The 24106-nt window shown below is 48.2% G+C and overlaps 2 protein-coding genes across 4 annotated transcripts in view; both read right to left on the reverse strand.

The window, feature by feature from the left end:
* Positions 1–16136, reverse strand: part of FAM222B (family with sequence similarity 222 member B) — a 34427-nt gene extending 18291 nt beyond the window's left edge. Inside the window, exon 1 of one of the 3 annotated variants that reach the window (XM_066201767.1) lies at positions 16070–16136. The gene's annotated coding sequence lies outside the window, so the exon portion shown is untranslated. Of the gene's footprint in view, positions 1–15522; positions 15607–16069 lie in introns of those variants that run through there. The other 2 variants (XM_066201766.1, XM_066201769.1) reach the window with 2 other exon arrangements.
* A 1124-nt stretch (positions 16137–17260) lies between these two features.
* On the reverse strand, positions 17261–22736 carry ERAL1 (Era like 12S mitochondrial rRNA chaperone 1). Its single transcript, XM_066202289.1, has 11 exons — positions 22649–22736; positions 22072–22449; positions 21862–21989; positions 21700–21777; positions 21518–21564; positions 21092–21153; positions 20588–20700; positions 19771–20151; positions 19186–19335; positions 18847–18927; positions 17261–18580 (listed from the first exon to the last, which is right to left on the reverse strand). The coding sequence occupies exons 1-11, from the start codon at positions 22734–22736 to the stop codon at positions 18458–18460; spliced, it is 1629 nt and encodes a 542-aa protein (XP_066058386.1). The 3' UTR covers positions 17261–18457.
* Between the last annotated feature and the right edge of the window lie 1370 nt (positions 22737–24106).

Consider the following 24106-nt stretch of genomic DNA (forward strand, 5'->3'; position numbering starts at 1 on the left):
CAAAACACCCACCAGCAGAAAATAGAAGCCATCAGGTGAATACCAAAGAGCTGGACCAGACACTTTGGATGGTGTTTTCCTGTCAACCTTCACGATGAGGTGCTGGTGTCCTGCTGGCTTGTCCTGACAGACCTAATGTCCTTATCAATCTCCCGGGAAACTCAAAGGCCACCTCATAACAGCTCCACAGAAGAAAGGACAAGAAATACATTAGTTGTGAGCTACTGTAAAAAGTCTCTGCTACTCTCACTGCTTTCCTGAGAAGCATGAAAAACAGCCACTGGCACAGCTGGCAGTTCAAAATAGCCACAGGGAAAGCAAGACGAGTGTGCGAGGTGCCTTCAAAGCCTCTGCACACCACAAGCACCAGAGAGTTTTGTCTGAAGATCTGATAAAACACTTCAGCACAATCTCACCTGACTCCTTCAGCAGCTGCCAACACACCACCTTTACCTGAAGTTTATATTCATGAAAGATTTATTTTTTCACAGAAAGTTTTACTGACTATAGGATGTTTTTGTTTGCTTTTGTGCATTTTTCCTCCTCCGTGCTTGCTGTTTCCTTTAAAAAAAAACCAACCCAACACACACAGAGCAATAAATAAATTGTTAGGGCAGGACGCAGAGGGAGTGTTTCTGCAGGGAAATCCTTTTGCACGGCAAACACAACGTGGCTGTGTGGGAGAAGAGAACAAACACTGCTGTTGCAGCCTGCACCTCAACAGCAGACAGAGCATGAAGCTGCCTGCACAAAGGTGAGCTCCTGGTAACCCATCTCCAACAGCCCTGACCTCCACTGTGCAGCTCCCATTAAAAGCATCCCCAGGTTTTAATTTCCAATTTGTCTTTCCAGCCACGGAATTGCTACAGTCAACAAATTCAAAAAGGTAAATTTTTCTACCTCCAATTAACTGCATTAGTAGTGTTTATAACTATGTGATTGATAAATGCTCTGCAGAAGCTGTAATTAATGTATTTTTTCCTTGGAACACACACCGAACCCCTTGGCGCTCAGACACTTAATGAAAAGCAATTTATCAACTTGCTTTGAACAGCCGAATCTGACTCCTTAATGCAGAGAAATAACACACTTTGCTTTAAGCACCACGGCTCTGAGAGCGGAACGCGCACCGCGACATTCCGAATGCCATCAGACACGGCTGGGATTTTGATCGGGATGACAGCGACCAGAGCGCTCGTCTCCCTGGGTATGATTCAGTCTGGCTTAACTGGGATCCTCTCCTCCTGGGATGCAGTCGAGCAGGAGATTTGTGCAGATGTGGTTTTTTTTTTGCAGGATGGGGGGGATCGGGAGCGCCTCTTCAGGACACGGGACAAAGTTCCAAATTCTCCCATGCCCGGCACGCGCGCCGGGAAGCAGCAGCTCCAAGCATTTCAGCCTGGACATGTGTTCAGCTGCTCACAAAGCAGACAAAAATAAAGTGCTTACAGAGTGTTTGAATGCTAATTTCTCAAATTGAGCGTTGCTTTGTATAGTTGACATATGCAAAAAAAAAAAAAAAAAAAAAAAGAAAAAAAAAAGAGGGGAAAAAGAAGCATTTAGGAGGAGAAGTTTGACATCACAGAATATTTTACACGTTGGTATTAACCACTGGAGGGGATTAACCAACCTTCAAAGGCTAAAATCTAAACTCCTATTTCTGAGAGTGTAGGCTAGAGATTTCCAGTACAGGAGCTGGTCTGTACTCCATGTGGCAGACTGAACGTAAGGATTACATATTTCCATTGCACATGTGAGTCTGTTTCCCATTCCTGCAGGGTCCTGCTCTCTTCCATTTGTCTTTTGATGCAGATAAAAGCTAATGCAGATTGCAACTGCTGATACAGAGAAAGGCACAAGACACAGCGAGCTTTTGGACTAAGGAAAAAAGGGACTCCAGGTCCAGACTGCTCGAGCATGTCAAGAGATTGTCTTTGAAACTATAAAACTAGAAATGAAAGCACTGCGTTTTTATTTGATTTGATCAAAGAGACTAGAAAGGAGGGGGGGTGAAAAAATCACATCTTGTAGATGCAGGGTAGCATTTAACTACTTCACACACGATATGGGACCAGCTGATCTCATACAGATATGAATTTGGAGAAAAAACAAAGAGGTAAAGTCACTCCAGCTCTGCAGACACTGCCTGCACAGATCACTGCTTCAGGCTCTGTAAAGAGCAACAGGAACCTGTTTCAAAGCCAGAAAGCCACTGGAAGCACATACCCAGCCCTCGCCACGGGCACAGGTTTCCAGTCACCAGTGAAAAGCAGAGGAGTGGGCTCCTGTCAAATCACAGAAAACAGACTCCAAATATAATGACTACTTGAATAAATCACTGATCACTCCCTGTCCCAGTGCTCTGACTGTGGGACAGCAGCACACCGTGGCAACCTTCCCTAGGAGGGCTTTTGACTGCAAGCTGCAAATTTTTGAACGGAGCATCTGCTCCAGCGCGTGCTTGGCACCAGGAGAATGAGGCTCTGCAGAAGTACAAATGGCACTACAGGTAGCAGCTCTGCAGATCCCAAATTGCAGCATGGGAAAAACAGATACCTATCGCTGCCACATTCCCTAAGAGAACAGATTTTAAGTAACTGCTCATGGAAATTTCTAACTGCAGAAGGGGAAGCATTTAGATTGCCTCTGTGCTGAAACCATCTAGGTCTTTGCCTTTCACTAAAAATTAAGCAGAAGTCATTTTAAGGAGGCAGGCAGACAACAGTCTTGCACAGGAGATCAAAAAGCTCTCCAGATGTTTATTTTAAATGAAATTCAGAAGCCAGTATAAAGCAGATTTGAAACACTGAATAATCCTTACCATGATTTGCATGAGAAAAACAGGCAAAAGGTTCCATCCTACTGCTCTGAAACTCTCCAAGAACATGCAGGCTTGGATTTTGTTCCTTGACTCTTCAGATAAGAATCTGAAATACGAACAACTCCACACTGCAATCTGATGGCTGTTAAGAATATTTTTCCCCTGTGCTGTACACTTGGATGCTCTACACATACACACAGGAGCATCTCATGTGAAGGAAGTCTCTGACCTTCCTTACCAAGACTGTGCAAAATTATGGATTGAAAAGAGTCTAAAAATGTCAATCCTAAATCTTAAACTTCTTCTCCTCTTGCTACTTTTACTGAATGCCTCCTGATTGTGCAAAAGCAGAATATTCAGGGCGTCAATCTAAGTAGTTTGGGTGTTACGCTGACAATGTCTCTGGAGAGGGGAAGAGAAGAGAGGACAGATTTCCAATAGCTCAGACACTTCCCTGCAAGCAAAGCTGCTACACAGCAAAGGAGATAAATAAAGAGGGAAAGTAACACACCAGAGAACTTTCACCAAGGTCATGTCAGGATGCTGAACGCTCCCCATCTGCAGGGGAAGATTTAGATGCCTGTTCCGCCACACATATCCACTCCCCTGTTGGCAACAACAGCCCTCATTAAACCAAACCAGTTCTAACCACGAAAGAAAGGACATCGGGAAGATGATATTAGCTAACAAATGCAAAAGGAAAACCCAACAGAGACAGCTCTGGATGGGTGCCTTCTGCAGCAAAATACAGCCCCAGAGCATGTGCAGAGAGCCCCTGCAGGACCTGGGAATGGGCAACACAGGATATCCCAGCCAAAAGGATGGACAGCTCTGGTCTGATCAATGCTAGCAGCTCCTGGCTTGCAGCAGAGAGATTCCATACCCATTCAGCCAGAACAGAACAGGGATCCCATCAGGAACAGGAGCTTATAGGACTTTGCTGCTGCACAGGGTGACCTACAGGTTGCAGCTCCTCCTTGCTTGGCAGCCAGGGCTGTGGACATGTGGCAGAACCCTGCAGACAGACTCTACCACGAAACAACAGCCCTACCCCCCCAAACATTGTATCAGTTACTGCTGTGCCCTTAACAAGAGTGTTTCTTGCCCGTTTCAGCAATCTGAAAGACACGCTGGGCAAAATTTCAAGCTATGACAAAGTGATCTTATCACTTCTGTGCTGTTCTCGCTACACAAGCCCCTGATTCAGCAGCATGTAATAAAATCTTCATTTGCATGAAAAGCACTCTCTGATCACAAAGTCTTCTGTTCGACAGCCCTCTTCCCATCCACAGCACAGAGATGCAAGCACCACTGTCATTTTGCCTGTGACTGAGGTGGAATATTTTATTTATGTTTATTTGGAGAGGCTCTCGATGTTTTAATGCCATCTTTTCCTAAAAAAAACCCAGTATTTTTGAATAACACAAAAGCTGCACACAACCCAACGATGCAAGTACTGCGAAGTTCACTCGCTACGCTCACACCTGTATTTTTAATAACCGTGTCATGTGAAGGACATTTCATATCAGCACAAGGTGACCGTGAACAGCAGTGAAATGCCTTTTGTGCTCAACAAGTCCAGCCTTTTCCAGTTTGCCTTTAGATTGCTTGGTGTCATGACACACAGCACTCAGAGGACGTATGTCAAAGGAAAGGAAGGTGTAGCCATGAAAAGAACAATGCACTGCCCGCAACAAGATTAATCGCTGTCATGAGAAACCAATAAAAAAAAAAGTATCTTGTTATCTTTCTTTACAAAGGGACTGTTAAAGCTTAACTATATAAGGAAACTTTTTCCTTTGGACTAAACCATGAGCCTAATGTATGTGGGCATCCCACATGCCAGCATATGCGATTAATTGGCTCTCGCCTGACGCCGCGGGAGAAAGTCCAACGCTCCAGAGGCAGGATGGAGCTTTCACACAACCAGCCTGTGCCCTCTCCTGACTGCAGCTCTCTCACCAAGGCCAGCCCCAGCTCCCTGTCCCGTGCCAGGTGACACCACCACCCATTCCCACCTGTTAACCGTGTCCCACGTACGCACCTCAGCATCGCACCCGGCTCCGAGTGAACTCAGCCAAAGCAGAAATACCTTTCCTCACGTCAGCAGTGCGGTCCCCATTTAGAAACGCTTTCTCTCACGTTAATCCAGTGCCAAAACGTGGTGGTGTGGGCTGTGCTGATCCAGAAACGGTGCTAAGGATGCTGCTGCCTCCTGTCTATCACCGCACGCTTCATCTCGCGCGTGGCCAGGCAGTGACAGCCCTGCGACAACAGGCACTTTAAATTGGGCAGCTCAGCAGCACATGTACACTGAATTTTTGAACAAGCTATTCTAAGCTGCTTTGCTAGCAATTTCTGGCCTGTGCAGTTTGAAAGCGCACGGTTCTGGCCCTCACAAAGAGCAGACCTGTAAATGACATCTTGAGGATTAAGCTGATTGAGATGCAATTTGCCTAGCAACCATTCATTAAGCAGAGTTCAGAAACAGGCCAGCAATCTATTCCACCTCCTTATCTGAGCAGTAAACAGATAACAGTCTCTACTGTGTCCTCTGTGCTCCAGTTCAGACACATTGTAAACAGATTTTTCAGAAGTTTAAACTCCTACGGTAAATCTCCGAGAACAATCCTGCTCTCCAAACACAAGGGATTCGGCTTCACCAAGTGTCTTACAAGCGAGAAACAGCTCTGGAAGGAGGGTAATGTAAATCAAATTGTGAATGCATTTGCAGTTCCTGTGCCTCCAATATTTTCTCACATCAAGCACTAAGAGCCCATCCCAGTCGTTAAAAAAAATTGTTTAAAAAAATCTTAATCACACAAGCATTTGGCATTGCTATTCTGATCACTGAAAAAAACTCAATAAAAATCTTATTCCCTTCCTTCATCTTCTGCAAGGAATCGATTGACACTTCCAAAGTCTTTGATAAAGGCTCCCCTGCTTCGGAGAAGAAAACAAAAGTCACGTCCTCCCTCCCATTAACCATTTTTTCCTCATAAAATAAGCAAGAAACGTCATCAGTGGAAATCAAACCAGCTATTTCAGCTCGAAAATTTCAGCTGGAAAGATAAAGCGAAATCATGATTTTGCATAATTGTTTCCCTGCAAGAAACATCTGATAACATCCCATTCCGCTCCAAAATTAAACAACAAAGATTAGCACGGACGTATTTAAGACTATATACCTGAACGGTTTGCCTTTGGTGTACAGTTCTTCTGGGAAATCACTGTGACATACAGCACGCTATTACAATTAAATATGCAAGAAAGAAGAATTAAACTTACTATGAATAATTAATACCCTACAATACTACTTCATAAGGAAAAGTCTGGCTGAATATTCCCGCAGATGAGATATACCCAAACACGAGGCACAGCAGAGCTGGCAGCTTTACTTTTATGATGGGGTTTAAAACACCAAGTAACTTTATGGCTGCTGCTCAATTCTAGAGAAGGTGCCAGCCATCCAAGCCTTCTCCTGCTGGATTCCCATCCAGCTTCAGAAAAATGGGATAAATGCAACTGTTGCAATAGTTGCTGCAACACTCATCTATGTCCCGGAGGTAACAGGCTTCCCAAACACTTTCCATTAAAAGGTATAAAGCAATTATCTGACATCCCAGAAGGGAGAATAAAGCAAATATGATGCAACAATTACTTAGGTGATAAGATCAGGCTAAGGTTGTGAGAAAAAACAATTTTAAAGGGTTGCAAGAGCTAAGGAATGCAGCTTACTTTCCCAGAATCTCTCTTAAGGACAAAGATACCATCAGCTCCAAGAGTCGACCTTCCTGTTTCGAGTTTACTCTTCTGAGGGCTGCAGAACATCAACTGCAGCAAAGCTGAAAATGGCAATTAAAAATAAGCTTTTTTTTGCACAACATCACCCCTAAATTGCATAGATTAGTGCTTATTGAAGTCCTTGTAAAATTGATATCCAACTGTGGGCATTTTCCATCAGACTCTGGTCGGGTCAGCGCAGTGACAATTGACACAAATACATTTGTTGCACATTTTTAGCTGGAGAGGCCCAGTTCCTCTCTGTTTATCCATGCACGGCACACCCAACGCCCCTTTCAGAGAGAGAGAGAGATTTGAAATCCAACCAACATTTGTGATCGCTGAGGTGGAACATGGCACTGCTACTGTAATTGCTGAAGGTGTGACCACATCCCTCTGCTCCCAGCCCCATATTGCTCTGGGAGGGTCTTGTTCCTGCAGGATCCAACACTCCAAAGCAAACATGAGCTGAGGGTCTTTCTGGGCACAGGCAAAGCCATGCTTGAAGCATGCTGGCTTAATATTAATTTTCTATTAAAAATTAATAGGACTAAATGAAGCTTGCAAGCCTGTGGGCACCAAGGCAGTTATTTTGCCGACGCATTCGTTGCCCGGAGGAGCAGGATGTGAGGGATGGGCTGCAGAGTTCCTGCAGGATGCAGGATCCATGTGGCTCCTGGGAGAAACAGGGGGCTCTTCACCACATCCCCAGAGGGACCTTGGGTTCCATTAGTGCTATGTCACCCCATCCTCCAGCCCAGAAACTGGTGGGGAAGATGAAACCCTGATGAGATCCTGGTGAAAACCCCAGTGTCATCCCACCTGAGATCCAGCCTTCTCTGGGCACTGCCTCCAATCCTCACCCATGTGCCCCTTTCCCACTTCCCCAGAATGAATTCCCTTGCCAACAAGAACCCTGCAAATATCCGGAGTTTACGTAAGCTTAACCTTCAGTCCCTATTAATGTTAACGGAATAGGAAAAAATTAACCACGGTGCAAGTAAAAAGACTGTATCTGCATTTCTAATTATACAACAAAACACACCACATGGCAGCATTTCCAAGCACCTTGCTGGGAATAAAACAGCCAGTGGACTGAGGTTTCCATTTGGAGTGGTGGATGCAAGAGCAATCAGCATTGAGGCTGACAGTTAAGGGATGAGGACACGAGAATTAAGGGAAATGAAGTGACATACGCGAACGATGATAACAAAAATGTTAATAATTAGAAAAACAGTCACCTTAAAAATTTAAAATTTCATGATCTCTCCTACTTTTTAATGGCTTAGCCTACTTTTTCCAACCTAATTTGCATGATCAAAATAGGCCTCCTGCCAGGAAGCATTAAAATGGCAGCCCCCCATCGAGACAAAACTCCCTTCACCATACGAGATTGAAGGACTAATAACTATTCCTAAAAACATTTTAAATCCATTAACGTTGTTTAGCAAACACTTATTTAGAATTAGTGCCACCATCAGAATTTGATTGTGCTCTACAAAAGTGTTCTATAAAAGCCTTTGAGGGAGGAGCGGGTCCCTCCCAAACACCTGTGCCATCTCCAACCCTCTCCAAAAAGCTGAGCATCCTCACACTCCTCAATATTTTCCATCCCCAAACCCTAAAGTATTCTCCAAGATCAACCAGACAATTTCCAACAGCTCTTCAGAGTGCCAGGCTGGGCAGCTGGAAGGACCCTCCAAGATGCTCACAGCAGCCAGACCAGAGGACACCATCCCCACCAACCTCTACACCCACAAATTAATTCTATATACCAAAAAACCCCAGGTTAGCACAAAAATAGAAACCTCAATATTACTGATGTACTGAAGATTTGGATTCTAGTAGAAATATATGGTGGTTTATACAAATTTGTTCAAGCTATGTGTTATCCTTTCAGTGCCATCTGCACAAAACCAGAGTTTTATCTAAGCACTGGATACTAAAATAAATAATTTTCTCCGTATCTATGATCTTGTTGGAGACAGACGCCACAAACCTGAGAGCTGGCTAGTGCAGGCTTGTCTAGTCACAAATAAAATTACATCCACATCAATATGATTTATTTTTAATAAAAAAAATAAGGCAAACCAGGCTCTTCATATCAAAACAAGCTCAGTCAGCACCCTCCATGCCCACAAGAAGACATCATGTACAGTGTGAAATTGTCAGAATAAAACTGGGACTGGCACTGTCATTTCCCCTAGTAAGAAATACCACTACCAAGAGACACATTTTAATTGCCACACGTAATGAAAAGTACCTGCTCATCCTCCACTTGCTGTATTTATTGGTATTTAAATTCAGGACTACAAGTCTCGGCAGGATATTTTCTGATGACTTTAGCTTTTCGGAGTGTCCCTGCCCCAGCAGATTTTCAAGAGTGAATTTGGTTCTTCAATGCAACACAACTGACTCATCTCTGTCCGTGCATGAACAAGGTTCTTGGGCTCCACTTCTCAAAGCATCTCGTCTTGAGCATCCCCTGTGAGTGGGACCTCGCAGTAATTAGCACAATCTGATACTGGAAACTCAACTAATTCTAACATTGATCCCTCAGGACAGCACAGCCCATGATTTGAGAAACGTTCGTCCCAAAAGGCCCTTTGTTTCTACCTTTCAAAGTCACCAAAGGCTGGTAAATAAATTATATTCTCCAAAAGCTTTGCAAATTCCTTTCTCCTGGCTGGATTCATTCTCCAACCAGCAGCCAAAGCTAAAGGTTTATACAGGATCACTGAGAGCACCAAACCTGTTTTATTTTCTTATACAGAGCAATTTCTAACATCTGCAGTCACTGTTGTGAGATTGCAAAGGATTTTATTTGCCAAGTCAAGCTGTTGAAAGGACAGATTATAAAAAATAAACACTAACCGTTTTTAGATCTAACTTTCCCCCACAGACTGCGTTTTATGCCCTTTCACTGGAAATGTTACATCAGAATAAAATCAGATTTAATTGTCTCTTAAATAACTGAACAGCCACTTTAATTTTATTTCAATAGCAATAATCCATAAATCAAGCAGCTGAAAACCTAGCACAGAGTGACAAGTAAATAAAGCAGAACACAGTGAAGGAGAGCACGAACACCACATGATGAAAGGTGATTTTTCTCAAACTTCACACATCACCATTTTATGGACATCACAAAGGTACCACTACAAAAATACTTGGATCTCAAAACTGTCAGTTCATCAGCAGTAACTGCTTAACAAAGACCAGTGGATGATGATCCTTGCCCAACTGGAACTGCTAGGAGAATGGCTGGGATTTTAGCCATGGATGCAATTTCCCTCATGCACACTAGATGGAAGTATGGAAAAATCTTAATTCTTTCCTGTCTCAACTTAAATTCGAGTGGTTGAGATATCATGTTGGACTGCCACATTCTGAGATTTTTTTGTTGGTTCTTCATCAGCAGCTTCACTCATTGATAAGCTCTATGTAAAAAGATGCCCTGAAATATTAAAATAAGCAGCACTGAAAATTAATAGTAAATATAAGAGAATATACAGCAGAAATACTAAATATATTATTCAGGCTAATTTCTAAAGTACACACATTCAATTTCTAGAGTATTTGAATAATAATCACTAATGAGATCCTTCGGAGACACCGAAGTTACATTTTTTAAACCTCCAGGTTATTGTAAGAAACACCACCTTGCCAATGAACAGAAACAGGGAATAGAAAAGGTATAAAAAGATTCATAAATGCTGCTGCCGTTTTGACTGGAAAAAAACCCCAAACAGATTTGTAGAATACAGTGGGAGAGGTACAGGGAAAGAGAAAACCTGAAGTCTTGCAGAACAGGCAGATCAGAGAGCAGCAAACCTGAATGGGATTAAATTACACACAAATCTCCTGGAAACGATCTTAAAAGTGACTTGTTCCAAAACAATCCATTTCTAAATTTAAACACTAAAGAGTTCACAGACACAAAAACTAAATCAGGCAACGGTGTGACCAGGAAAAGGTGCTGGAAGCGCTGTTTTCCCTCCCCTACTCTGGCTTTTTCATATATTGATTTTCCTCCACGCTCATTCACAAATGCTCAGCAGAGCTGTGAACAATTTAAAGTCAAGGGATGCACGAATTACCAGCTCCAGGAACACACCACCCATTTGAGGCAAAAGCTGAGGGCTTTGCTGTAGCTGAAGAAAATAAAAACCAACCCAGAATCAGAACACACTGATGAGCTGGAAGAGAATGGTGAGCAAATCCCTAATTTTCCCTGTCCACAACAAAACCAAAGCACATGACATTCCTTCAGCTTAGAAGACAACAAATTAAGAAAACTAGTGCCAAAACAGAAGGATGGACAAAGAACAATGCTGGATAAAAGAATATAAAGTAGGCATGAAAGGCTCCCCTTTCCAGATGTTAAGAAGACATGCTGTTTTTCATTCCAGGTTTAAAAAAAGATAAGCAGAGGAGGAAGTTTACTTTGGAGAGTGGGAGCATCTGCATAATTTTTTGAAAAAGGTTCATACAAAGATTTCCTTCCAAGAGAATTTAAACTATATCTATACATATATACATGGATATATGTGGTATTGGCTCAAGACAGTCACCTTAACATATTTTTCAAAGTGTTTCCCGTGCAGCAACTGCCTAGGGAGAGGAACAAAATGAGTGGCAAGGGACAGCCACAGGAAAGGGCAGGACTGTGAGACACACATCCTCCAACATGCACACTCCAAGTTTAACAACATGAAGGCAAGGACAGGGACAGCAGGATACAGCAAAGGATATGCTGGGGCCAGGAAATGAGAAAAGAACCCACAGCGCTCAACACTGACTTACTGCATATTTTACCAATAAAAACACACAGGAGTAATTTTTTTTTCACATGTGCAGCTCCCACCTTAGCCAGGCCAGGGAGATTGTCCCAGCATGAGGAGGGAAATTACAGAGAACAACTGGATGCTACATCCACTCTGAAGAGCAGAGCACGGCGTTTCACCTATTTCCACTTGCTCTCGCGTGGTTCCCGAATTAGAAACAATCAGAATCCTGCTGGAAACAATATACGGCACCTTAATTGGGTTGGCTGCACTACAGACGTCAGCAATGTATCACTTAATAGATCATTTTCTGACTGCTTTTTTTTCCTTTTAATACTAAAAATAGCTGCACTTTCATGGTTCACCTTTTCTACATCACCTTTACTACACACACACACCGTAAGAAATTAAATGTTAGCACTCGCTGCCCACTGAAGATCCTACAGGACCCACACCTGCTGCAGGCAGGATCTGTCACCTAATTCAGCACAACTGTACTTAAAGGTCTGTCTCAGAAACGTTGCATCTACAGAGAGCCTGTTTTCTCAAACATTTCCCCCCAGCACACCCATCAATGCATCTATTTAAAAGCCTGGAGCAGCTCAGTTATCTCGAAATACATCAAACAACCCAGTGCTCCACGCATTCCAGGCACTCCAGAATCCCTGAACGGGACTTGGGAATTCACATGAAAAATCTTTCCCAGTTTTCAACCCCAAGTGCTACACCCCCATGATTCCCTACCAAATCCATGCTGCAGCCAAACTGCATTCCTGAGAAATTATTCCAAGACTGAAATATCACCGTTTTCCTCATAAACCCTGGAAACTTGGACTAATCTTCGCACACAGCATAAACAAGTTAAGCAATGGGAATACATAAACGAAGCAAAAGTCTTAAGCACAATGGGGGAATAATTATAGCAACAACAGAACAAACACAAAATGAATGGGGAGACATGGAGAGACACCCAGACAGAATGTGATGAAATAAGTGGGGCCTATAGGATCTGTGAGGAACAGCAATAAGCTATAGCTGATGGTTTTCTAGGTGTTCATTTAAATCAGATTACTAAAACCATAGAAATCAGCAGCACATGAACACTGTCAGCTCCAGGTGCAGGCCAAGCTGTGCCCTGCTTGGACAGTAAAATCAGCTTTTGAAAGATTATAACCCCTTGGAAAAATAGCTTTGGGTAAAGTTCAGAACAACTTTTCTGGATGTCAGCCAGCAGAATGCCTGTTCAGGAGTTCTGCTCCTCAATCAGTATTTGGAAAGCTTTTTTTTTTTAAAGAAGGAAGATGAATAATGTGACAAACTCATTTTAGCATTTGCAGTCAAAGTAACGACCTGCAATTAAAAGAAAAAATTGCTCCAAGATCTGTGTGGTGAAGATTTTAACACGAGTCACAAAATACAATGGGAGAATGGGAATGTGGCATACCACACAAGGAATTAAAAATTCAATTACTCACTTCACTTCCTAGTTTGAGAACGTTTAAAATTGTTTAAACATTTCAAATGCTGAAAATTGGAAAGGGTGGGGTGACAGACTCATTACAGGTGCAGAAAATTGTGAAACCTTTACTCATCCTCAGGGGCATCTTACCCCAAAAACAGCCTCTGAAGAGTCAGCAGACCCTGGATACAGAGCACTACTACACAACAGAGTGACCTGTTACTCACCTGCTGGGTGTAGCATTTCAGTGAACTGCATGTTCTTAAAGCAATTATTTAAAAGTGCTGACCATCTGTTAAACAACTCAAACAAATCAGGCTGTGGCTACGTTCTTGGTGGTGTATTTAGCAACTCCATAAATCCCAGAATCCTGCAAGTTACTTTACCTCTCACTTCGTAAATCTGTGACCCTCCCCACTGTTACCTCTCTGAAGATGAGTGAGCCAGGAATATACAGGATATAAAATGATTTGGTGATGGAGGTTTTGGGGGTGGGGCCAGCCAGGGCAAAATTTTCTGCTTCCTCTTCTTCCCATCTCTGTGTGCTGGCCAGTAACAAGTCATGGTCAAAAGTGAAGAAGAGTAAAACTGAATGGACAAACCAATGTGAGAAAGTAAAACATTGCACTGGAAACACTGATAAAAGTTTCTATCCCACATCCAGGCATTTCTGCAAGTGCAGCAGAGGACACAAGCTGAGGCTCCTGCACATTGTCTGAGCTTCTGGGAAATAGAGATATTTCAGTCCTTGACAAAAATCCTTACTTCTCCTCTTGATCTGGTAACAGTTCCCAGAAGCAAGCATAGATATAAAAGCTTATCTATCAGAGGACAACTTGAAACAAATACAAATAAGGCTTAAATGAAGGCAAATATCCAAGCTGCAGAGAACACAACGGTTCCTTAATTTCACATTTGGAGAAAAGACAATACTATGTGGACATCCTCCAACATATTTTTAATGTTATTAACAGAAATAGCACCCCAGGCTGTGCTCAAGCTGAAAAAGTGTGAAACTGTTTGCAATGTGAAGTGAAAGGGGGATCAAAAATACCATCTTATTAAATGGCATTTATTTGGTGCTAAGTGAATTGTTTATTCAATTGAGAAGTTCAGAAAATGACAGGGGGGTAAATGCAAGCGAGGTCACTACTTCATGTCAGTATCAAAGCTGATCCTTAACAGAATTTAAGCACCTGCCTTTTCTTTTATCTCAGCACAAAATGAGATTTCTTTCTCTTTTTTTCTACACTTCAAAAGCCATGTAACACAACAGAATATATGCCAAGCATGCAAAAACAGAGCATGCCAGCATCTTTCAGCAATCAGCTTTCCCTTGTCATCCATTATGTCAGATTTATCTATTTTTGCTTAATTCTTGCTCCAGCAATATGCATCCTTCCTCTCTCCAGACTATCAGGCTGGTTGGGCTGGAATTCAATACAGCTTCTTAAAATAGTTGAGAAATATTGAAAATATTTGAAGCGATGCCTGTGAATTACAGCCAATCCATCAACTCCCAGCTCCTGCTGGACCTGTGCTCCCCCAGGCAAGGGGCAATTCTCATTGCTTCACCTCAGAAATTCTACCCGGTGTAAATATAATTTAGAAAATAAACAGCCTTTCTTTTATGGAAGCATTTCTTCATGAAAGCTTAGATTCTGTGTTAATTGCAAACCTTACCCTCTGACTCTCAGTCGCTTTAGATCCAAACCTTCCTCTGCTGAAAATTAATAGTGAGCACATTTGCTTTTAAGTTTGCTTTCTGTTATCACTGCTTTTCCTCTCCAAGCTTCCAGACCCTCTGGACTGGCTTTGCAGGACATCAGACCCACGTGAAAGCTCTCCCTGAATCCTTCACTCTGCTGCTGGCAGTAAAACTCCGCTCTCTCCACCTCTAACACCTGTAAGACCCTTGAACATCATCTTCCCCCACTGCTTTATGCACCCATTTAAATGAACAGATTCTAACAAGTTCAAACCCTTAAAAAGTCCCAATCAGAAATAAATAGGCTGAAAGAAAAACACAGCTCTCATCACCCTATTCCCTCACCGCCTATGGAGCACAGAATTTTCTCAGCTGGCTGCTGAATCAGACGAAGTTTCCACAGTGCACACACACACACACACAGAATCACAAAGCCCCGACACGTCCAGGAGGATTTATTCCATCACAAAGTCACCACCGTTGCTTCAGCACAAATGACATCACTTAGGAACCCAACCTCATCTCCTGAGAGCTCCCAGCTCCCTTCTCTCCCGCAGCGACCGGAGCAACAAAGAACCGGGCTTGTGCAATAAAGAGGGAAAAAAAAAAAAGTATTGCTGCAAAAAAGTTTTCCAGAAAAACTTGTGTTTCCTTGAGAATGGGACTACGGAGAAATTAAGGACTGTAGTAAGAAGTGAGCAGAACAAATTCTGGTTGAACTAATCAACCTGATTTATCCTAAACTTGTACCTAGTGCTACCAAAGAAGGGTGAGAGACGCAGGTGAGCCCTCGCAGGTGTTGGTCGGGGAGGTTCACACGCTGCAGCACCGAAACCATCTCAGCACTTTGCTGCACGAGAGGACTGAGAACTGGAGTCCAGCTCTGCAGTTTTCTTCTTCTTCTTCTGACACTTGAAAATTGGATGGTAGGGAATAAAAACGACGGATAATTTACTGACGATACCTGTTCCCTGCCCGTGGGAAAGATGGGCTTTGAGGTCCCTTCCAGCCCAAGCCAGCCTCCTCCGAGTCTCTTGCAAAAAGACACTTTTCTCGGGAAAGAACCACACAAAGGATGTGCTCGCACTGCGACCGCAATCCCCCCGTTCCCCCTGACGGCACTTGTGTCGCGATGGCTGACGCACTATCGCGATCCCGGGCCGTGTGCGCGGTACCCGGGGGCAGGTAACGAGGGCGCCGGGGTTACCGGGGGGCCTGGGAGCTCCGCGCCGAGCGGGGGAGACCCCGGGGAGGCGGGCTGGGAGCCATTGTCGCGACAGGCGGCGGGTGTCGCGACAGGGGGCGGGTCGCCACACGGGTGATGCCTCAGCGGGCGGAGGGGAGGGGACGCCCGGGAAGGACAATGGTGGGAGGGGGGGGGGGTATGAACGGCGGCGGTCCCGCCGCGCTGCGAGGGGGAGCAGGAGGATGATGAGGATGATGATGAGAAGGAGGGGGGAAGGAGGTGACGGTGGGGCCGCGCCCTCGCTCCCGCCGCGTGCCGCACTTACTCTCGGTGCCCCTGCCCGGGCCTCATGGCGCCGCCGCCGCTGTGCCCGCCCGGCCCCGCCGCCGCCGCCGCCGCCCGCCCCGGCCGTGCTGGCTGCGCAGCCGCCCCCGCGCACGCGCGGCCCGCGCGCCGCCCGCCCCGCCCCGCGCACGCGCGGCCCCGCGGCCACGGGAGCGAGGGAGGGGACGGGGGGGAATGAGGGGGGGCAGCGGCGCGCCGCCCCCTGTCGGTAACCGGGGGTAGTGCAGAGAACAGCGGGGATGGGGGGACATGGCGACATTGGGGGGGCATGGTGGAGGGACACGGCGCGTACGCACTGGGGGACATGGGGGACATCGGGGGGCATTCGGGGGGGCATGAGGGAGGGGCACGGCGGGTACACACTGGGGGACACGGGGGGACATTGGGGGTATGAGGGAGGGACACAGCAGGTACATACTGGGGGGCATGAAGGGAGGGCATGGGGGGGCACAGGGAGGACGTGAAGGGGACATGTGGGGAACAGGGAGGGCACACGGCGGGAACATACAGAGGACACGGAGTCATGGCAGAGGCACAGGGATCACATGAAGGAACACGGGGGTGGGCAGGGAAATGCAGGCGGGCCCGGAAGGGGACACAAAGGGAGCTCTGCCACAGCTTTGGTGCTGCCCACACCGAGGTCTCGACAGACACTCCCCCACACTCCTTTGTGAAGTTGCTTCCCACAGGGAAGTGATGATTTGCACCCCTGCGATAGGCTTGCAGTGGGGTAATTAACCAAATTCTCAAAGCTCGTTAAGGAGCTGCAGGTCAGGAAGGGGAGAGACTTCACCCCTACCCATGCCAAGAGCACTTCCCCTGCCCCAGAAGCGGCTGTTGCTCTGGGCACTCGGCTCCATCGCGGGAAGCAGCCTGGGATGAAGCTCCGGGGCAGCACAGGGTGACCCTGACCCCTCCCATGACACTGCCACACAGAGGGGACAGCTTCCCCTTGTGCTCCATCCCATGAGACCCCTCCAACCCTGCTTACCCAGCTCTTCCCCCCACAAGGTGCAACCTTCAGAAGTCACAGCTCAGGAAAGGGGATCTAAGCTCAGCTGGGAAGGAGGAATGACATGAAAGTGCCCTGGTTTGAGCTGGAATAAAACAGAGGGAAGGTAGTGGCTGTGAGGTCAGGCTGCCAGGGAAGAATAAAGGACAGAACAATCACTTGTGCTGGAACCTCATTTTATTGCAAGGGAAATACAAAAGTTGGATAGCAGCCTTCAAGGGACCACAGCACCCCCTGCTCCTGGGAAACAAAGAAAGACACTCCACGGAACTTTCCCAACCCAGTTTTCAGCTGATCTCACATTCCAGATAGAATTCTTCAGCAGAAGGGTAAAACATCTCTTTCACAGTGCACCAGAGAGGAACAAGGGGCTGAGCAAGTCTGGGTTCTAGACCCTTTCCAATCTCTTCACCCCTGTTGGGGTCTTCTTCCTTCAGAGATGTTAATTTATAACTGCACATGGAGATTTACCTGGATTTCTGGCAGGAAATGCTCCAAACACCTGACAAAAGAGACCAAATGCCCCAAACACCAGGTCCAGGCACACACATGTGGTGCCAGGCTCTACCATGTCAAGGGTTCTGCAGAGCCAGCCCTGCTCCTCCAGCCTCACCTGTGCCAGGTGCTCTCTGTTACACCTGAGCTGCAGAACCTGCTGCTCTTCCCACTTTGGGGTTTTCTTCAGCTGCAACAGCTTCTGTGTTTGCATCTGTGACCCTGGTACAAAGAAGTGAGGACTTGGAAGTAACCAATGCAATAAACTACTCGAATTCCTAAAAAGTGTGTTTCGCATGACAGACCAGCTAGTCAGGCATTACAGATATTCTAGCTGCCAGCAAATCCCTAAAACTGACTTCCTACACCCACCAACTTCAACAGGGCAGGGAGAAATGTCAACATGAGACTATCCGGTAGGCTGGGGTGACCTCATCCTCCTTTGTGACCATGATTCAGCCTTCAGAAGAGATTATAAGCCTGTGCTGATAATCCTTCACTGAGACCCTTTGTTTGCTACAAGGCAGGAGATGCTCCTGAACTCCCACGTACAAACACCTGAGAGCAAGGACATGAGAGACAGCTCACAAGAAGTGGGTGGCAGCTCTGGAAATGCAGTACCACAATCATGGGTGCAGCTGATTCTTCAGTGTCTGTCCCCAGTTCAGATGTCACAGAAGGTCTGGAGATTTTATTTCAGTTTGGGTTGCTCCCCCAAAGAGAAAACATATTCCACTTCAGCTCCCTGTAGTGATTCCATCGTCCTCTATTTCTGGATGGAACAAAGGTGCCAAGATACCCCCAGGACTGGTTTCTCCACACGATCAGAAAGTTCAAGGGCTGGTAAAACACACCAAGTGCTCAACCCTTCACCTCCACCTTGAGCTTCAGGCGGACGTCACATAGGAAAGTGTTCATCAGGTCCTGGGCAGCCTCCTGAGCAATCCTGCTGATGACCTTTCCTCCTCTTCCAATCAACATCCTCTGTGTTAAAACGCAGAGAGGACATCATCAAACTCACCCTTACATTGATCAGGAGAATGGTGCAGCCACAGAAGCAATGAGGGAAATTCCAACATTAAACCATGAGGGAACTTCAGGAATGTGTAAGTTGCTGCTGAACAGCCAGCACTGGGTACGTGGCTCTTCCCAAAAGAGAGGGAGAGGGGATCTCAGCAAGGATGCTCGTTTTGGACTTGGGGAACCTCCCTTCACCCTCCCCAGCATCCCACCTCTCTTCCCTCACTCACTTTATGAGACTCCCTTGGCACCAGGAGGCTCTGCATGATGAGGAGCTCCCCACATTCTCCTTCCTCCCATATCTCCGTCACCTGCAACAGCAAGGGAGCACTCAGCAATCCTGAAAAATCCTCAGGAATCCCCAACACCACTTCCCTGGAGACACCAGCACACAAGGGTGGCCCCTTCACACACAGAAGGGGCCTTAGAGCACACCTGAGGTGCAGGTAGTTAGTCACCCCACAGGGCCTGGCAGATCCCACAGATCCAAACAAAAGGATTCTCATCACACAGCCCGAAATTCCCAATAAAACAGCTCATGGCAAAGTCTTCCTGTGCACACTTCCCACCTGAGTCACTCCATAAGGCACTTCCAGGGGCAGGTACTCCAGGACCTTCTCCCTGACGATGTTATCACAGATCTCTTGAGGTGACTGGTTGGTCAGGATGTCGCTGTGGAATTCCCAAGGGCCTGGCTTGGCTTGCATCAGGAGGTACCTCTGTGGGCACACCACCATCCCCATCAGCTGCCACGTGTCACCCACACAGTGCCAACACCCCTGTGCTCCTCCTGCAGAGAGGGCACTGCTGCTGGCCTGGCATCAGGGCAGTGGTTTGGCATTTTGGGCAGGGAAAGGAGAAAGGGAAGCTCTGAAACCCCTCCCTAGGGCTGCGTGTATCAGTCACAAAAGCCTCAGCTCCCCCTGGAGCTGAGGGACAGCAGTGGGTGGACTCGTTGTGAACAAGCGGCTGTTTGGAGAGCCCCAGGTAAGAGTTTTGTACAGAAAACTCTGGAGATGCAGCAGGGACACGTCCCACATTGACATGTGACACTTTTCCCCCATCCCAGGCCAGAAGCAGAAGCTGAGGCTCTGTATGAAGTGCTGGGGTCCCACCCCAGTCTCCAGGTGTGACAGAATTCAGACTGGAGTTACCTTAAGTGTATCCACCTCCTCCCCATGGAGAGCTGCCAGCATGAAGATCTCCTGGAAGTGTGGCCAGCCTTTTACATCTTTGACATCCTCAGGTTCATAGTGCTTTGGTCCTTGGGCTTCCCCTCTGCCAGCACCCCCAACATCACTGCTCTTGTCCAAACCAGAGCCTTCCTGAGCCTGATTCTTTTCCTGCCCAAAGGGAGACCCTGGGACCTTGCTTTCAGGTGGAGAAGCTCGAGTGATATGAAAGGGAAGCTTTGCTGAAGATCTGGAATCCTTTTTATGTGTAGATTTCACTTCCAGTTTCTTTCCATTTACAATTCCTTCTGTCAGGTCAGTTGCTATTTCCAGCAGGAGGAACTTTTTCTTTAATATATCCACCTGAAGTCAGAGAGAGAGAGAGAAAGAGGTGTGAGGATTTATCCTAAATGAAGTGGGCAGCTGGGCCCTGGATCTGAAGGAGCCAGAGGAAACCACCCAGGGAAGCAGCTGCTGCAGGACAGAACAGTTTTGTGACCAGAGGCCAAAGCAGAGTATCTCAGCAGTGCCAGCACAGTTTGTACATACACTGAGAACCTGTCAGCTCTGCTGAGATTCTCCCTGACCAACCTGGCTCTTCTTCCAAGATGGATTTAATCCCCAGACAGCAGCACAGCTTCAGGGGTGCCTGGGTATGCAATAGGTTACACATGCATCCCTCAATATTCTGGAGCAGAGGGAGAAACCTGTGTCCTTTAACACACCAGGGACCCACGAACCCATCACTGCTAATGCCAGGTGGTGCCTGGAGAAGGCAGGAAGAACCAGCAGGACTTACCTTGTTCAGGACCAGGACACTGGGGATGTGGGGGAACTGAGACAGGCACTTGAGCACCTCTTTGCTCAGAGAGTTCCGTGTCCAGTGGTCTGACACATCCACCAGAACCAGGACTGCCAGGAAAGAGAGAAGGAAACAGCATGAATTCACATTTTCCAGAAGGTTCACCTGCAGCTATGGTCACTCCCCTCCTCAGGAGGGGCACAAAAAGAAGAATTTTATTGACAAAACACTAAAATGCAGCTTACCCACATCACTCTAATGACATCACATGTGCTAAACCTCAACATCCAAGCCCTATTATTAACCCAAAGTGCCTTCCCTTGGCACCAGGCAGTTCTTATTCCCTCCTCAGCTCAATATTCTAGATCTTTTCTCTGCCCTTCCTTCCTTGTTCACACTCCCTGGGCTGCCTGTGCTGCCAGCAAACACCCAGATAGCACAGCTGGGATCTTGTGTGGCAGAAAAGGACTTGGTTTAACCCAGGAAGAGTTGAAAACCCACCTAAATCTGCACGTTTCATGCTGTCCCACGGGTCTGTCAGCATGGCTTCTTCTAAATTATGCCTAAAAGACACAAAAAACATGAGTAAACCAGACAAACTTCATTATAACTGTGTTCCTCCCTCTCAAAGTAGAGGGAAACCAGTGTTTTCCCTCACTCCAGCTGCCACAAAGCTGCTTTAGGGGTTGTGACATCCCCTGTCATGTGCAGATACACAGAACCACAGACAAAAAGGCTCAAGGGACATCACAGCACTGTGTGCTACTGAAATTGCAACAAAAAAATCCTTGGGGACCAAAATAAGGCTAAAAATAGGCATTTGTCTCACTCCTATTTTACAGACTTTGCACAGTGAAAATCACATTCCTGTTTTATCAGCTCTGGACAGGCAGCACACACCCCCCTCCCCACACCAGTGGTTGGTACCTTTTGGCTTTTAAGGGATTAGTGAGGCCAGGTGTGTCCAGGATGATCTAAAAAAAGTAAAAATAAATGTTTCAAGCTTGCCAGCAGTGAGGTGTCAGGGTAAAACCCTGCCTTTGTGCAATGAGAAGTGATCCCATGGGATACAGACAAGCAAATCCTGCCCTTCTGTCTCCAGGACTCACCAGCTGCGTGTCCTCGTGTGTGATGACACCCTGGGCCTTGCAGCGGGTGGTGTGGACCTTCTTGGAGACTGGGAAGACCTGCAGGAAAACAATCGAGCACATTACACAGCCAGGACACGCTAAGAAACCAAGGAAACAGCCTGAGCTCCGCCCCAGCTTCACCTTCCTGCCCAGGAGCTGGTTGGAGAGCGTGGATTTCCCGGCGTTGGGGGCGCCGATGATGGCGATCCTCAGCACCTTGGGGTTCTGCGGCTGGTCGGGCCGATTCTCCAACAGGCGCTTCTGCTCCTCTGCCGGCGAAAGGAGGAGCTCGGATGCCGCCAAACCCCTCCGCGGGCCGGGATCGCCCTGGGGCGGGGCGGCATCGCTCACCTTTGTCAGTGGCCACGGGCGGCGGGTGCTGGCCCAGAGCGGCGGGCGGGGCCTCGGCGGGGATGCCCAGGAGGCGGCCCAGCGCCGAGCTGCTCCCGCTCCAGCGGCTGGGAACATTCAGGATCCTGCCCAGCGCCGAGCTGCTCCCGCTCCAGCGCTTGGGAACATTCAGGATCCTGCCCAGCGCCGAGCCACTCCCGCTCCAGCGCTTGGGAACATTCAGGATCCTGCCCAGCGCCGAGCTGCTCCCGCTCCAGCGGCTGGGAACACTCGGGATCCCGCCCAGCGCCGAGCTGCTCCCGCTCCAGCGGCTGGGAACACTCGGGATCCCGCCCAGCGCCGAGCTGCTCCCGCTCCAGCGGCTCCCCGGGAGGCGAGCTGGAAGAAAACACCGAGTATACCAAGAACGTAACTAAAGCACACCAAGATCGCGTTGGCCCCAACCTCCACACGCAGCGCCCGGGCAGCGCTCAGCCCACCCCAAGGCCTCTCGGCCGGTCCCGGTCCGCCCCAGGCGTCCCGCCCGCCACCTCCCAGATCCAGCCGCCCCCAGAGCACGCCCGCGGCTCCAGCGCACCTGCTCCCAGCCGGAGCGGCCCCGCCGCGGCGGCACCGGCGGCCCAGAGCACGGCGCGGGCGGCGGGCGCGGCCATGGGAGCCGCCATGTCGGCGCGCCGCGGGACACGCCGGGAAGGCGAGAGGAGCCCGCTCCCATTGGGGAACAGCGCGGGGACATAGAGAGCGCCAGAGGCGGGGATAGAGCGCCGCCTGCCGCGGGGGATTGTGGGATGGAAACGGCCGAGGAGCCGGCGGTGCGGGGACGCGGGAGCGCCTCCTGCCGGCGCCACCGCGTGTTGCAGGTGGCGGCGCCGCGCCGTCCCCGGGGCTCCCGGTGTCACACGTGTCCCCTCAGTGCTCCCGGTGTCACCGGTGCTCCCCAGTCCCCTCAGTGCTCCCGGTGTCCCCAGTGCCCCCCTAGTGCCCCCTCAGTGCTCCCGGTGTCACCAGTATAACCAATACCCACCCCCAGTGTCAGCAGAGCTCCCGGTGTCACCAGTGTCACAAGTGCCCCCCACCCCCAGTGCTCCCAGTGCCACCAGTGCCTCCCCAGTGCCCGCAGTGGCTCCAGTGCTCCTAGAACTCCCTGTCACACAGCCCAGCGCTCCCAGTGCCCCCAGTGCTCCCCATCACACAGTCCAGTGAGCTCCAGTGCCTTCTACAACACCAACCAGTTTGTCCCAGTGCTCCTTACAACCTTCTCCAGTCCATCCCAGTGCACCCCAAGATGCCCAGTGCCCCCCACAACACATCTGCATGTGAATTCAGCCCCCTGTGCTCCCCGGTGAGACCCAGTGCTCCCAGTTCCCCTTTTCTACACAACCCTGTGCATCCCAGTGCTCACCCTACACTACACCCCAACTCTCCTCAAGCCTTCCAGCCCTCTCCAACACACCCCAGAGCCTCCCAGTTCTCCCCAGTGCACTCCTGTATCCCCTGGACCACAAAGCTCTGCTCCAAGATACCCTTGTGCCCCTCTATGCCTGAATGCACTCAAAATTCCCTGTCACACCCTACAACCCAGAGCACCCTTGAGCCCCTGAGTCGCTCAGTTCCACCAGGCCTGGAACTCCCAGGGGATGTGGTGAGGAAGGAGAGACGAAGCCATGGTTCTGTAACTCTCTTTATTGTCCCGTGCCCATCCCCAGGGCTCCATCACTGTGTCCACGCCGTGCCATTCCATGCCGTGCTGCGTGCCCGGCCATCGGCAGAACCGTTACCATTACTAAACTCAGTAATGGTAACGGTTTCCCCGCCGGCCGTGGGTCCCTGGCTGTGTCCGGATCTTCCCACATCCCGGGACAGCCCATCCCACCACCCTCCCACCCCACAGCCCCCTCCCAGCCCGTGTCGCACATCCCCGGTGCCCCGGGCCGTGGTCCCGGTCAGTGGCGGCGGGAGGAGGTCGGTGCAGCCCGGGGAGTACATCATCTATACTGTAGTGTCTCATAGCCAACTTACAGTATACGATGATATC

The sequence above is a fragment of the Chamaea fasciata genome, unplaced genomic scaffold, assembly GCF_029207755.1.
Source record: "Chamaea fasciata isolate MVZ Bird 193981 ecotype frontalis unplaced genomic scaffold, bChaFas1.0.hap1 SCAF_21, whole genome shotgun sequence".
Taxonomy (NCBI): domain Eukaryota; kingdom Metazoa; phylum Chordata; class Aves; order Passeriformes; family Sylviidae; genus Chamaea; species Chamaea fasciata.

What these genes read in the sequence shown, in the direction of transcription:
- ERAL1 (XM_066202289.1), bottom strand. Translation starts at nt 22,736, where the DNA reads ATGGCGGCTCCCATGGCCGCGCCCGCCGCCCGCGCCGTGCTCTGGGCC. An exon ending in GCCCGTGGCCACTGACAAAG is followed by an intron (nt 21,990 to 22,071) that starts GTGAGCGATGCC and finishes TTTCGCCGGCAG; the next exon opens with AGGAGCAGAAGCGCCTGTTG. An exon ending in TGCCTTATGGAGTGACTCAG is followed by an intron (nt 18,928 to 19,185) that starts GTGGGAAGTGTG and finishes TTGCTGTTGCAG; the next exon opens with GTGACGGAGATATGGGAGGA.